Source organism: Chanodichthys erythropterus, chromosome 10 (assembly GCF_024489055.1).
Source record: "Chanodichthys erythropterus isolate Z2021 chromosome 10, ASM2448905v1, whole genome shotgun sequence".
Taxonomy (NCBI): Eukaryota; Metazoa; Chordata; class Actinopteri; order Cypriniformes; family Xenocyprididae; genus Chanodichthys; species Chanodichthys erythropterus.
In genome coordinates this window covers 35,419,390-35,432,738 of record NC_090230.1, presented here as the reverse complement: position 1 = coordinate 35,432,738, position 13,349 = coordinate 35,419,390, and the positions used below count along the sequence as shown (strand labels likewise).

The 13,349-nt window shown below is 36.5% G+C and overlaps 1 protein-coding gene across 5 annotated transcripts in view; it reads right to left on the bottom strand.

Annotated features, from left to right (window-relative positions):
- The window catches only part of ssbp2b (single stranded DNA binding protein 2b), a 95,478-nt gene that overhangs the window by 26,768 nt on the left and 55,361 nt on the right, over nt 1-13,349 (bottom strand). For all 5 annotated transcript variants that reach the window (XR_010896175.1, XM_067397536.1, XM_067397533.1 and 2 more), the window contains one exon: nt 424-513. Coding sequence is in view for 4 of the 5 variants with exons in the window: in XM_067397536.1 (XP_067253637.1) it covers nt 424-513 (90 nt within the window). In the remaining variant the exon portion in view is untranslated. The remainder of the gene's footprint in view (nt 1-423; nt 514-13,349) is intronic.

Genomic DNA, 13,349 nt, shown 5'->3' with positions numbered 1-13,349 from the left:
GTCAATTGTATAAAGAAATTTTATAACGAAATTCAAACAATAAATGTGTTTTTGGTGCTCTTTAATGTGGTGTTACAGATCGCTGTAGCGTCTCAATTCAAGTGCACGGGAACCGATCATTTCTTCCTCTTTACTACTAATTATAGCATGAAATAAACATGAAATCATGTCTCATTAAATTGCTCAATTAGTGTTTCAACCGTGGAAAGACGTCAATTAAACAGCTTGTAAACAATGCCATGTAACATTACATTTACCTCAGAAAAGCCATTAAATGTCCATATCTCAACAGTTAGCAAGAAAAATGAACTCTAGAGAGGAGCATTTTGCTAAATATACTTCCAGTATATGGCAGTTAAGTCTGCTGGGCTCATAGCTCTCCATGGCTATGCAGCATATGCTTGTATGTGTATGTGTGTGTACCTGAAAGAAGCCCGGAGGAACGGGGCCGACTGGCATACCCTCTCCTGGGGGCATGTTTCCAAGGACAGGACTCGGAGCTGCCGCTGCACTCTGCAATCACAAATACACACACAATTTCAGTTAAACAGCACATCCAATACACACCTAAGGCTAGCAGCACTTACTCAAACACTGCACCGTGATGGTCATTCACCACTCAAGGACAAACACACCCATAAACAAACATTCCCTGGAAGCCAAAATCTACATCTCTTAGACAGACACATGGATACTGTCAACAGCTGCTAACCACCAGAAGAACTGGCTTTCTGTCTGAAAACACATTCAGCTGCCTCCGAAAAATAAAAGCAAGCAGGCAGGGATGGTAGAGGTCAGATGGCAGACCAAAAAGACATGAAATGAGACAGGATTACTCCGTCTGAGGATGCAGAGAGCTGCAGGCGGTCCAGGACCCCATGCGGGGAGCTAATGAGGAAGCCGTTTAGGTTCCTGTGCTAGACTGTGTAAACCACACACTCAACGCTAGAACAGAACAGGCAGAGGTGGATGGATGATGGGTCGTCCATGTTGACCGTAAGTCTCCCTCTCAACTCCCAATTTATTCCTCCCTTTTTCGAATAAATACAATAAATAAATGTTATTTATACATTTGATTATTTTTATCTTTTTTTAAATATCATTGATAAAATATGTGATCTAATTAGGGCTGTCAAAATAACGTAAAAAAAAATAACGCAGATTAATCCATTCCGTATTGACCTTTAAACCTGGAGCCGTTCTAGACTGTAAAATGAAGGAGGGAGATGACTGCGGTGCTTACGGATAGAACGAGCAGAGCTCCTCCCTTCAAAGTAAGCACCGTCTTTGCACTCTCTCTACCTCACACATAATAATCTAAATCGACTGACACAATGCTAAAAGTTCGTAAGACCGAATCCATGTTTCACGAGGCGCATTCGGAGAATGTTTTTCCTGAATAACCGATGGGTGTGATGCTCAAAAGAACGTCACCTCATCTTCTCTGACAGGCGCCCTGCACGTGCAGCTGACATAAACCACACTTTCAGTAAACAAAAAGAAAATCCTATCCAGTGGTGAAGTGTTTTCTGTGTTGACAAATCTTTTGCGATATCCTAATAACAGTCGCGATTCGCACGCAACGCGTCAACGTCTGCTAATGTCCAATTCGTGACCTAATGACTCATTTGAACAGATTCATTTTAATGAATCATGACAATAACTGATCTGTCCACACGGTCTATAATGAATCATTTACTCTGAAATGAGAACACAAGTGTGCTTACCCCATTTAGCAAGAGTGGTTAGTAAAATTAGCCTTAATAATCCACAATATTTTCAGGTTATTTAAATGACACTGTGTAGTAAATTAGACCTACCTATAAAATCAGTTAATTTAGACTGGAGTGAGGTGAAACCAGAACAAAGCAAGTTGTTGTTAGCTAGGTGCATTCAATTTTATAATTGTATTATTAGTTAATATAACTTCTAAATGCTACATTTTAATACTTTTCAGGTTTATCAAAAAAGCATCTTCTCTTACAAAGCTATAAAATCACTTCTTTTTTTTTTTTTTTTTGCAAAGAGGGCAAGTAAGAACTACAGTGAGAGTGACGGGTACTTTACTGTCAGTATCGGACTCGCAGATCACGTAGGGCACTTTTTACTGTTTGTGTGGATGACCATGTCTGTCACCACCGAATACCATTTTTGACCCAGGAAAAACCCTGCATTGATTCATTTGATTTGAAAATACTAAAAATATTTATGTTTAATATTAATATTTTTTATTATTTAAAATATTATTTTTTAGTATTTAATTATATTTTTTATTATTTAACCTGATATAAACCTGAAAAGTATTAAAAAGTAGCATTTAGAAGTTATATTAACTAATAATACAATTATACAATTGAATGCACCTAGCTAACAACAACTTGCTTTGTTCTGGTTGCACCTCACTCCAGTCTAAATTAACTGATTTTATAGGTAGGCCTAATTTACTACACATTGTCATTTAAATAACCTGAAAAAAAAAAAAAAAAAAAAAAATATATATATATATATATATATATATATATATATATATATATATATATATATATATATATATATATATAATATTTAATTATATTTAATATTATTTATATTATTGTAATGTATTTAAATATATTTCTATGTATATTTAATTAATTGTGGTTAATTTTAATTTATATTTTAAACATATAGTGTTATCATGTTGACAGATATAGATATAATCCATATTAATGGAATTAATTAATATAGAAATAAATAATTATTAATTAAATACAATAATAATAGTAAGCAATTTATATACATTATTTATATATTATTATATAAATATTTTGTATTTATTTTAGTGCTGTCAAAGGATTAATCGCATCTAAAATAAAGGTTTGTGTTTACATAATATTTGCACAGTATATATTTAACAAAAATATATTTTATTTTTGTTAAATATATATGTGTGTGTATTTATATATACATAATAAATATACACAGTACACATATATATTATGTAAAAACAAACTTTTATTTTGGATAAACAGTACACATTTACTTAAAACTTATAAATAAATATGCTAAATGTGATAAACATGTCTGTTAAAACACCCTCATCTACACTGAACAAAATTATAAACGCAACACTTTTGTTTTTGCCCCCATTTTTCATGAGCTGAACTCAAAGGTCTAAGACTTTTTCTATGTACACAAAAGGCCTATTTCTCTCAAATATTGTTCACAAATCTGTCTAAATCTGTGTAAGTGAGAACTTCTCCTTTGCCGAGATAATCCATCCACCTCACAGGTGTGGCATATCAAGATGCTGATTACTAGACAGCATGATTATTGCACAGGTGTGCCTTAGGCTGGCCACAATAAAAGTCTACTCTAAAATGTGTTGTTTTACTGTATTGGGGGTGTCCAGGGGGTCGGAAAACAAGTCAGTATCTGGTGTGACCACCATTTGCCTCAGGCAGTGCAACACATCTCCGTTGCATAGAGTTGATCAGGTTGTTGATTGTGGCCTGTGGAATGTTGGTCCACTCCTCTTCAATGGCTGTGTGAAGTTGCTGGATATTGGCAGGAACTGGAACACGCTGTCATATACGCCGATCCAGAGCATCCCAAAAATGCTCAATGGGTGACATGTCCGGTGAGTATGCTGGCCATGCAAGAACTGGGATGTTTTCAGCTTCCAGGAATTGTGTACAGATCCTTGCAACATGTGGCCGTGCTTTATCATGTTGCAACATTAGGTGATGGTCGTGGATGAATGGCACCACAATGGGTCTCAGGATCTCGTCACGGTATCTCTGTGCATTCATAACATACGCCTGCCCATACCATAACCCCACTGCCACCATGGGCCACTCGATCCACAACGTTGACATCAGCAAACCGCACACCCACATGATACCATACACGCTGTCTGCCATCTGCCACTCCGAACTGCAGTCAGGGCGAGACCCCGATGAGGACGACGAGCTTCTGACAGTTTGTGCAGAAATTCTTTGGTTATGCAAACCGATTGTTGCAGCAGCTGTCTGGGTGGCTGGTTTCAGACAATCTAGGAGGTGAAGATGCTAGATGTGGAGGTCCTGGGTTGGTGTTGTTACACGGTTGTGAGGCCGGTTGAATGTACTGCCAAATTTTCTGAAACACCTTATGGTAGGCTTATGGTAGAGAAATGAACATTCAATTCACGGGCAACAGCTCTGGTGGACATTCCTGCAGTCAGCATGCCAATTGCACGCTCCCTCAAAACTTGCGACATCTGTGGCATTGTGCTGTGTGATAAAACCACACATTTTAGAGTGGCCTTTTATTGTGGCCAGCCTAAGGCACACCTGTGCAATAGTCATGCTGTCTAATCAGCATCTTGATATGCCACACCTGTGAGGTGGATTGATTATCTCGGCAAAGGAGAAGTGCTTACTAACACAGATTTAGACAGATTTGTGAACAATATTTGAGAGAAATAGGCCTTTTGTGTACATAGAAAAAGGCTTAGATCTTTGAGTTCAGCTCATGAAAAATGGGGGCAAAAACAAAAGTGTTGCGTTTATAATTGTGTTCAGTGTATATAACACAGTGATGATCAGCTGCATTTTACTAAATATTTTGCTACAAAACAGAAGAAATATTTTTTTAACAAGTTCATCACAACACAATGTGACAGGAAAAAGTTTTGTCACACTACATCGCTTTTCATTGGAAAATATAGTTGTTGGAAAAGCTGCGTTGTTTTGAAAACACTCGAGCTGCAGTCACACTACTGAAATATTAAGTAAAGTTAGTTGCGTCGCTGCTTTTAGTTACAGTTTACACTGTACATGATGACTCTGTGTGTTAAGTAATGACGAAAATCTTTGTTTTGACATCTGACAACAGCCGTCAAGTGACAAACTGACTGGGATTGAATGTTTTATCTAGCACAAGGAGGCTTGTAAGTGCCACAGCTCCGGGCAGGATTGGCACACTGGCACAGCGACAGAGCCAAGACGGGCTGTGCTGCAATGACTTGAGATTGTGTGCGCGGAGCATTACTGACATGCAGTCGGAGAGAAAGAGAGAGACACACACTTAGACACAACAGTCTGATTACCCCTGGCACACAGGGAAATGAGCAGGGGAAATGCACTCACATCCGCCCAGTAATAACAAAGAAGTTGCTGGCAAATTGAAGGTGGAGATATATATACGACTCGGAAGGAGTGTTTTCTAATGCTATATGGTAATGCTATATGGTTTTCTAATGCTATACAATGAAAATAGCTACAGCACTTTCAACAACAGTTCAACAAGACGTAATAAAAATCACAAACGTCCATGCGGTTTTATCGATGCTGAAGCCATCTTTTGTCACAGCACACTCGTGGTAAATAAGATCCCGCTGCGAGGGGCTGAATATTGTGTTTTCCCGCAGTAACGCTGAAGTCTCATCTCCTGATAGTAGCGGCACAATAATGAGCCTAATGCCCTCCGTGCTGAGCAAGCACTCTATCAAAACCACCAACAAAGATAAACTAACGTCCCTCGGCTCTTCACGGGTCCACAGTCAGTCATAAAAACCTCGCCGCCGAGGGCACGGCAATAAAATCTGGCCTCTGATTAGAGTAACTTTCATTTAGCGTGCATCCCATTCAGGGGAAACTAAAATGGCACTAATGTAATAAGAAAAGATGTCTGACTGTCTTAAAATCTAAGTGATAAAAGCGTTAACAGTGACCCGCTGAAGCTAATATGTTTAAGTGTTTGGCTGAGGTGAATTTGTGGGGGGTGTATTTGATACCATTGAATACAGAATACTGTGTAAGAGATATGCCAAACTTGACTTGAAAGTCAGATATAAAGTTAGATATAGAGATTCATTGACTCTCTCTTGCACAAGGCATAGTTAACCCATAAATATACTTGTATGAACTTCAGTTTATCAGGATGTTCTAGATGGGGCGTGATAAAACTACATATTCCAAATATTGAAACATATTCAAATTATATATATATATATATATATATATATATATATATATATATACAGTACAGTCCAAAAGTTTGGAACCACTAAGATTTGTAATGTTTTTAAAAGAAGTTTCGTCTGCTCACCAAGGCTACATTTATTTAATTAAAAATACAATAAAAACAGTAATATTGTGAAATATTACAATTTAAAATAACTGTTTTCTATTTTAATATATTTCACAAATTAATTTATTCCTGTGATGCAAAGCTGAATTTTCAGCATCGTTACTCCAGTCTTCAGTGTCACATGATCCTTCAGAAATCATTCTAATATGCTGATCTGCTGCTCAAGAAACATTTAATGTTTACAATTGTACAAAATATTTGTGTACAATATTTTTTTTCAGGATTATTTGATGAATAGAAAGTTCAAAAGAACAGTGTTTATCTGAAATCTAATCTTTTGTAACATTATAAATGTCTTTACTGCCACTTTTGATTGATTTAATGCATCTTTGCTGAATAAAAGCATTCATTTCTTTAATTTCTTTTCAAAAAAATACAAATAAAAATAAAAATTCTTACTGACCCCAAACTTTTGAACGGTAGTGACTAATGCTACAGAAGCTTTGTATTTCAGATAAATGCTGTTCTTTTGAAATTTCTATTCATCAATGAATCCTGAAAAAAAAGTACACAACTGTTTTCAACATTGAAAATAATCATAAATGTTTACTGAGCATCAAATCAGCATATTAGAATGATTTCTGAAGGATCATGTGACACTGAAGACTGGAGTAACAATGCTGAAAATTCAGCTTTGATCACAGGAATAAATTACTTTGCCAAATATATTTAAATAGTACACAGTTATTTTAAATTGTAATAATATTTCACAATATTACTGTTTTTTACAGTATATATATATAATTTAAATAATAAAAAATGTATTCAATTTTACTATATATATATATATATATATATATATATATACACACACACACATACACAGACATGCAGTAATAATATACTAAACATTCAATATAATTATAAAAAATAAACTATATATTTATTTATTGTTTTTATTTATATATATATATATATATATATATATATATATATATATATATATATATATAAAATTAAGTAATTACAATAAATAATATACAATATATAATTATACTTAACTATACTTACTGTATATATATATATATATATATATATATATATATATATATATATATATATATATATATATACATGTAAGATTTACATGTCCAAAAATTGTTGTTGAACTATTCCTTAAGATATAGTGTTAACATCATATTTACCTTCTAAAACCATTCCAATCTTTGCGAACAAAAACACAGTAAAGCAAACAATCGATGTAAACAATAATAAACAAGCACTTATGACCTAGTGTGGTGGAAATAATACATGCCCCACCTATTGTAAACCTACCACCTTTTGGCTAAGGCATTTGTATTATGAATTATTCAGTGGTTACTTTTCAGGGACTTTGGTTACCGTTTGGCTCGGTGGCACCCTGGGTTTAATTCGTCATCCTGTAAGTTCTGGTTGTTTCTTAAGCCTTCTGTCGAGTGTAATGGGCCTGTAAGCTTTACATTCCTGCGACAGAGAGCTTGAAGTGCAGAGTGTAATAACGGCATTCTTGGAATTGTGAGGGAACTGATAAAATGCACATCCTGCTGGGAGTTTATTTAAGAGAAGACGGAAAAGGATTAAAATGGCGTAGCTTGACGCATATTTGCCACGGTGGGTATAGCAAAAAAGCTATTTAAGCACAGGTTTAGCTTTAAAACCTGTCAACAGCAGCACATATCTCATTTGTAAATGCAGTTTTGCAGCATGGTTATGAGAATATTAAAGCAAAATAAGTACCGCAATCATTTGAGCTTCCCTCTATATGACAGACCCTTGCCATCAATTGGCAGGTCCGTCCTCATGTGTCCAGTCGGCGAATGTTAATTAAAGGACTTCTGACAATTAACAACTCAACAGCATGCCGCGGGAGTCCCTCCACCTGTGCAGGCCCACTTGATTCCTGGTGGATACGGAGCGTGTTCCCGATTAGCACTGATTAATGAAATCAATTACCTGCAACAGGGAGTGAGATTGAGTGACTGGAGAGCGCTGGCCTGCTAACGGACTGTCCACTCTCCTATCCGTGCGGTCATCAATAACAGGGACCTGTGGGCACTTATTTTCACTGATTGGAGACCAGTTGGTCATCAAAACTGGGGTACAAGGTGCACGGCATATGCATACTATTGACCCAAAAGCTTTGCAAAGCTTAGTTTTGCAATCACTAGATTCTAATTTCAACAAAACTACACTTCCAGCATAAGAATAATGATAAAACACATAAAGTGTTTTGTGCAAACTGTACTAGTGTCTGCAAAGCAAAATAATATAAATGTTAAATCTACAGCAACTGTCAAGCAAATCCAGCCAACAAATTTGGATATAAAGTAATTAATTAAGAACACTTTCCCTCTCATTACAGCTCCCATTTAGTAGTTTGGGAACATTGGACGCAGCCTGCCATGAACATCCATCTGTTGCTGCATAAAACAGCAAACCACAATATATTAGCAACTGAACTGCTTGTAGAATTGACTAACATGAAGGGCGAACAGAAATACCCCCCATGGTGCACCTGGGGTCCGGTCAGGACATTTGGAGATTTGGCAATCCAGTTGCCAGTCCTCAAATCAAGCCTCTTAAATGGGATAGTATACAGTCTGGGTCACCAGCATGGGGTCCAGGGACAGGATGGAGGGGCTAATAGTTACCCCACTGCACCTCCCTAGGAGACTAATCCACTACAGGGAATGGTAATGAGGATCCTAATCTGGCGTTGCAATGCTCTATGAGTGGACAAACATTTGGACCGAAAATTTCTCCTGGGAAGCCGACAATGCAGCTCATCTGAAGTCTGTTCCGTCATTGTTTTGGCAGAAGCGCTCGGCGCACATTTGTCATCGCTCTGCGATGCCTTTCATTGACGATTAACGGCTCAGATCGGAATAAAGACTGGGAGATCTCCTTCTGCTGTTCTGTGTTGACATTGTTTCGGCTCTGTGATTAATTAAACTGTATGTGTAAAATTCACCTGATCTCATATTACACATACGAGAGAGAAACAAAAGGAAAAAATCTTTAGTACTAGTGTGAGTAACATACTCTAACATTCACAACACAAAGGACATCGACATATGCAGGGCTCAACAATGTCACTTGCCTTATTTGTTTTTATCACCATGGTTTTTATTTACTAATTAAACTAAGGTCTAATCCTGGCTTAGGCTAAGCCCTGTCTGTGAAAATGGGCCTATATGTTTAAAATTAGCCTTGAATGGCTTATGTTGACGAAACGAGAGGTATGGTTGCAAATACAGGTGCTCTTGCAGACCATCCACAAATTGTTGAGATAGCAGATGCACGAAGCGAAATATGGCATTATTTTGCTTACATTGCCGACAGCCAGGGCAAGCCCACGGACACCACAAAGCCCGTCTGCAAAAGATGTTACAAAATAACACAAGCGAAGGGAGTCAAAAGCATCTTGCCGTCAAACATCCCGATTTGTACAAAGAATTTAAAGAGCGACAGGTTAGTGAATGTGATACCAGCATTATGTTTATGCTCTCAAACATTAAATTAGTGTTTTTTATTTATTTTACTTGTGCAAGCAGACCTGAGGTGTATTATTGAATCTAAGTTTAATAAGTGATATCTGGTTGCAAAAATAAAATTAATTTAAAAATACATAAATATGTGAAGGGTATACAGTTATTTTAAACCAATTTATGCTTTAATAACACTATTTTAATTATTTACAGTAATATAATTTTTACAATAATCTTACTGTCAAAAACACCTAAATGTATAATAAAAGCATAACAGCAAATAATTTAGAATTTATTGACCATGAAAATAATAAATATTAAAAGTTATATTAAATCTAACTCTGTAACTTCATGGCAATGAAGCTCAAATCCAGAACTGCACACTGGTGAAGAAAGAGTTCTGTCATATGTTATTTATTTACTTTTCCTGCTGGTTTTTTTGCCATAGTATTGTTTAAGTATCGGTACCGTGATATTTAAGGTGGGTATCGTATCGAAGTCAAAATTTTGGTATCGTGACAACACTACCTTGAATACATAAATATTATTTAAAATAATAATTTCATTTTGCATAAGGGCCAGTGAAAATGTTGGCAAGGCAAGTCAAAATCTGCAGAAAAAACCCTTACTGTTAAACCCTTGATACCATCCACGTTTACATAATCACACACATACCGTATTCATCAGCTTTAGTGGGGGTGTTGTTAATCATTTATCTGAAGAGGTCAGCCATTCATAACAGAGATCATTAAATGGTGCAGTAGCAAAAACAGCCTGTATATTTCTAAGAGTAAAAGAGAAGGTGGAACGTTATCATACAATACCAAAACTTGCAAAAAAAAAGCTACAAAATGAAATAAATATGTAGTAAGATATGTCCCCTGCACAGAATATTCAGGTGCATTAAATGCCACCCAGCGTTTTATTGCATATCAACAGTAAGCAAGTTGTTATCAACTATCCAACCACAACAGGGAAACTTTTAGGAGACCGAAAACAAGAGGTCAATGTCTGGGCTAAATATACACACTTCCTGTACTGGAGACACACATATGCTGCCATTGATAAACATGATAAACAGCTACACTGAACTGCTGAAGTCTAACATTTGTAATGTAACCTAATATTTTTTTCCCATTTTACAGAAGAAAACATCAGAGGTGTTTGCTCGTGCAAAACACACCAGCACAATACTAAGGTGTTTTAAATGGTTTTTGGTATGTTGCTAAATGGTTGCTAGGGTGTTCTAGACCTTAGATGTGACGTGTGTTTGTCGTAATAGTAATAGTGATGCTTGCTTGAAATTGATTGCTACTGATTGTAGCTGATTCAAGAAGACAGAATATAACTAGATTGAACAATTTGAAAACAAACTCTGATGTTCGCTTGACAAAGCCATATGAAAGTTTTATTAGCTTTAAATTTAGTGAAGTGGAAAGAAAGACATTGCTAACATGAATTAGCATGTTTAAAGGTGCCCTTGATTCAAAAATTTAATTTACCTTGGCATAGTTAAATAACAAGAGTTCAGTACATGGAAAAGACATACAGTGAGTCTCAAACTCCATTGTTTCCTCCTTCTTATATAAATCTCATTTGTTTAAACAACCTCTGAAGAACAGGCGAATCTCAACATAACACCGACTGTTACGTAACAGTCGGGGTGTACGCCCCAATATTTGCATATGCCAGCCCATGATGTTCCCAACATTATGAAAGGCATTAGACAAGGGCAGCCAGTATTAACGTCTGGAGCTGCACACAGCCGAATCATCAGACTAGGTAAGCAAGAACAACAGCGAAAAATGGCAGATGGAGCAATAATAACTGACATAATCCATGATAGCATGATATTTTTACTGATATTTGTAAATTGTCTTTCTAAATGTTTTGTTAGCATGTTGCTAATGTACTGTTAAATGTGGTTAAAGTTACCATCGTTTCTTACTGTATTCACGGAGACAAGAGCCGTCGCTATTTTCATTTTTAAACACTTGCAGTCTGTATAATTCATAACTTCATTCTTTATAAATCTCTCCAACAGTGTAGCATTAGCCGTTAGCCATGGAGGACAGCCTCAAATTCACTCAGAATAAAACTTTAACATCCAAAAAAATACTTTACTCACATAATTCAAAGCATGCATGCAGCATGCATGACGAACATCTTGTAAAGATCCATTTGTGGGTTATATTAGCTGTAATATAGTCGACAGCTGGTATGGCAGGGAGCACGCGATTTAAGGGGGCAGCGCCGAGTGTAAATCAGTGCATTGTTAATGATGCCCTAAAATAGGCAGTTAAAAAAATTAATTAAAAAAAATCTATGGGGTATTTTGAGCTGAAACTTCACAGACACATTCAGGAGACACCTTAGACTTATATTACATCTTGTGAAAGAACGTTCTTGGGCACCTTTAAACACTGCTAGCATGACTTAACATGTTTTAAAAGGTTGCTAGCATGAATTAGCATGTTGGTAGCATGTTTTAACACGTTGCTAACATCAATCATGTTGCTAACATTTTTTCATACATTGTTAGCATTAGTTAACATGTTTTAACATGTTGCTAGCATGAATTAGCATGTTGTTAGCATGTTTTAAAATATTGATAACGTTTTAGCATGTTGCTGACATGAATTAGCATGTCGTTATCATGTTGCTAGCATGTTTTAGCACTCTGATAGCATGAATTAGCATTTTGCTTGCATGTTTTAATGCGTTGATGGCATGAATTAGCTTGTTGCCAGCATGTTTTATCATGTTGTCCATGTATAGTCATTAGGCTTTGCTAGTGATAGCTTAAATACTCTTTAAGTCTTATTGAACAAAAGTTTTGACCCACTCAATGAAAGTCTATGTGACTTTTCGTAGATTCAATCAGTTGGATCAGATATAGCACACCGAGTCAGAAGGTCAGTCTGAAGGTCTGAGCCGAGTTTGGTGTTTGTAGCATGAAAGCACTAGGAGATACGGTTTAAAATTTAGTCTCAGAAGAAGCAGCAGCTTAAATAGTAGATCAGTTAATTATGTACTTCACTGAAAACATACCACTACCTATAAAAATGCATAATTAAAAGCATAATTTCAAAAAGCCAAGGCAGTAGTATCAAAACATTGTAACGTGGCTTCCCAACAAAACAGAATAAATGAATAACCAAACCCCTTACGTAAGCATATTTTCTATTGACAGAGTGCTAATGCGTGTCCATCAGACGGTATGTCAGACATGGGAATCGGTGATGTCATGGAGTTTCAGGGAAGTGAAGGCTAAGATAGAGCCGCATACTCAACGGCACAAGCCCAAGCTGCTAACAATCACATCAGGTCCTCATTTCAAAGCCCAGATGGAAAAAAAAAAAGGTTGCCTAGGAAACGGCTCCAGTGCACTGCACCTCCCTGGAGGTCCACCAACGCTAGACGAGGAATGAGATCCAAGCGCTGGAATAAACCACACTGTGTCAAAACTCCTCCATCTGACTACAGCAATTACACCAAAGTATTACAGTATTGTCTGCCACGCTGAATGTACATGTTAACATGTCACACGCATGACCACAACAAAGCTGTCATGTGGTTTCTGAGAACCCAAACCGCTTGTAGTGGCTTTTATCACAATCACTTTGTGGTCGGTAGGAGATTGGTTGATCTCTGACAATGAGCATAGGAAATAAAAATCACAAATTAGATGTCTTTAACAAACAAGGTGGAGAGCAAATTGAGACATGTATGCTTTGCAGATGTTTTTCTTGAGGATAAAGAGCTCAA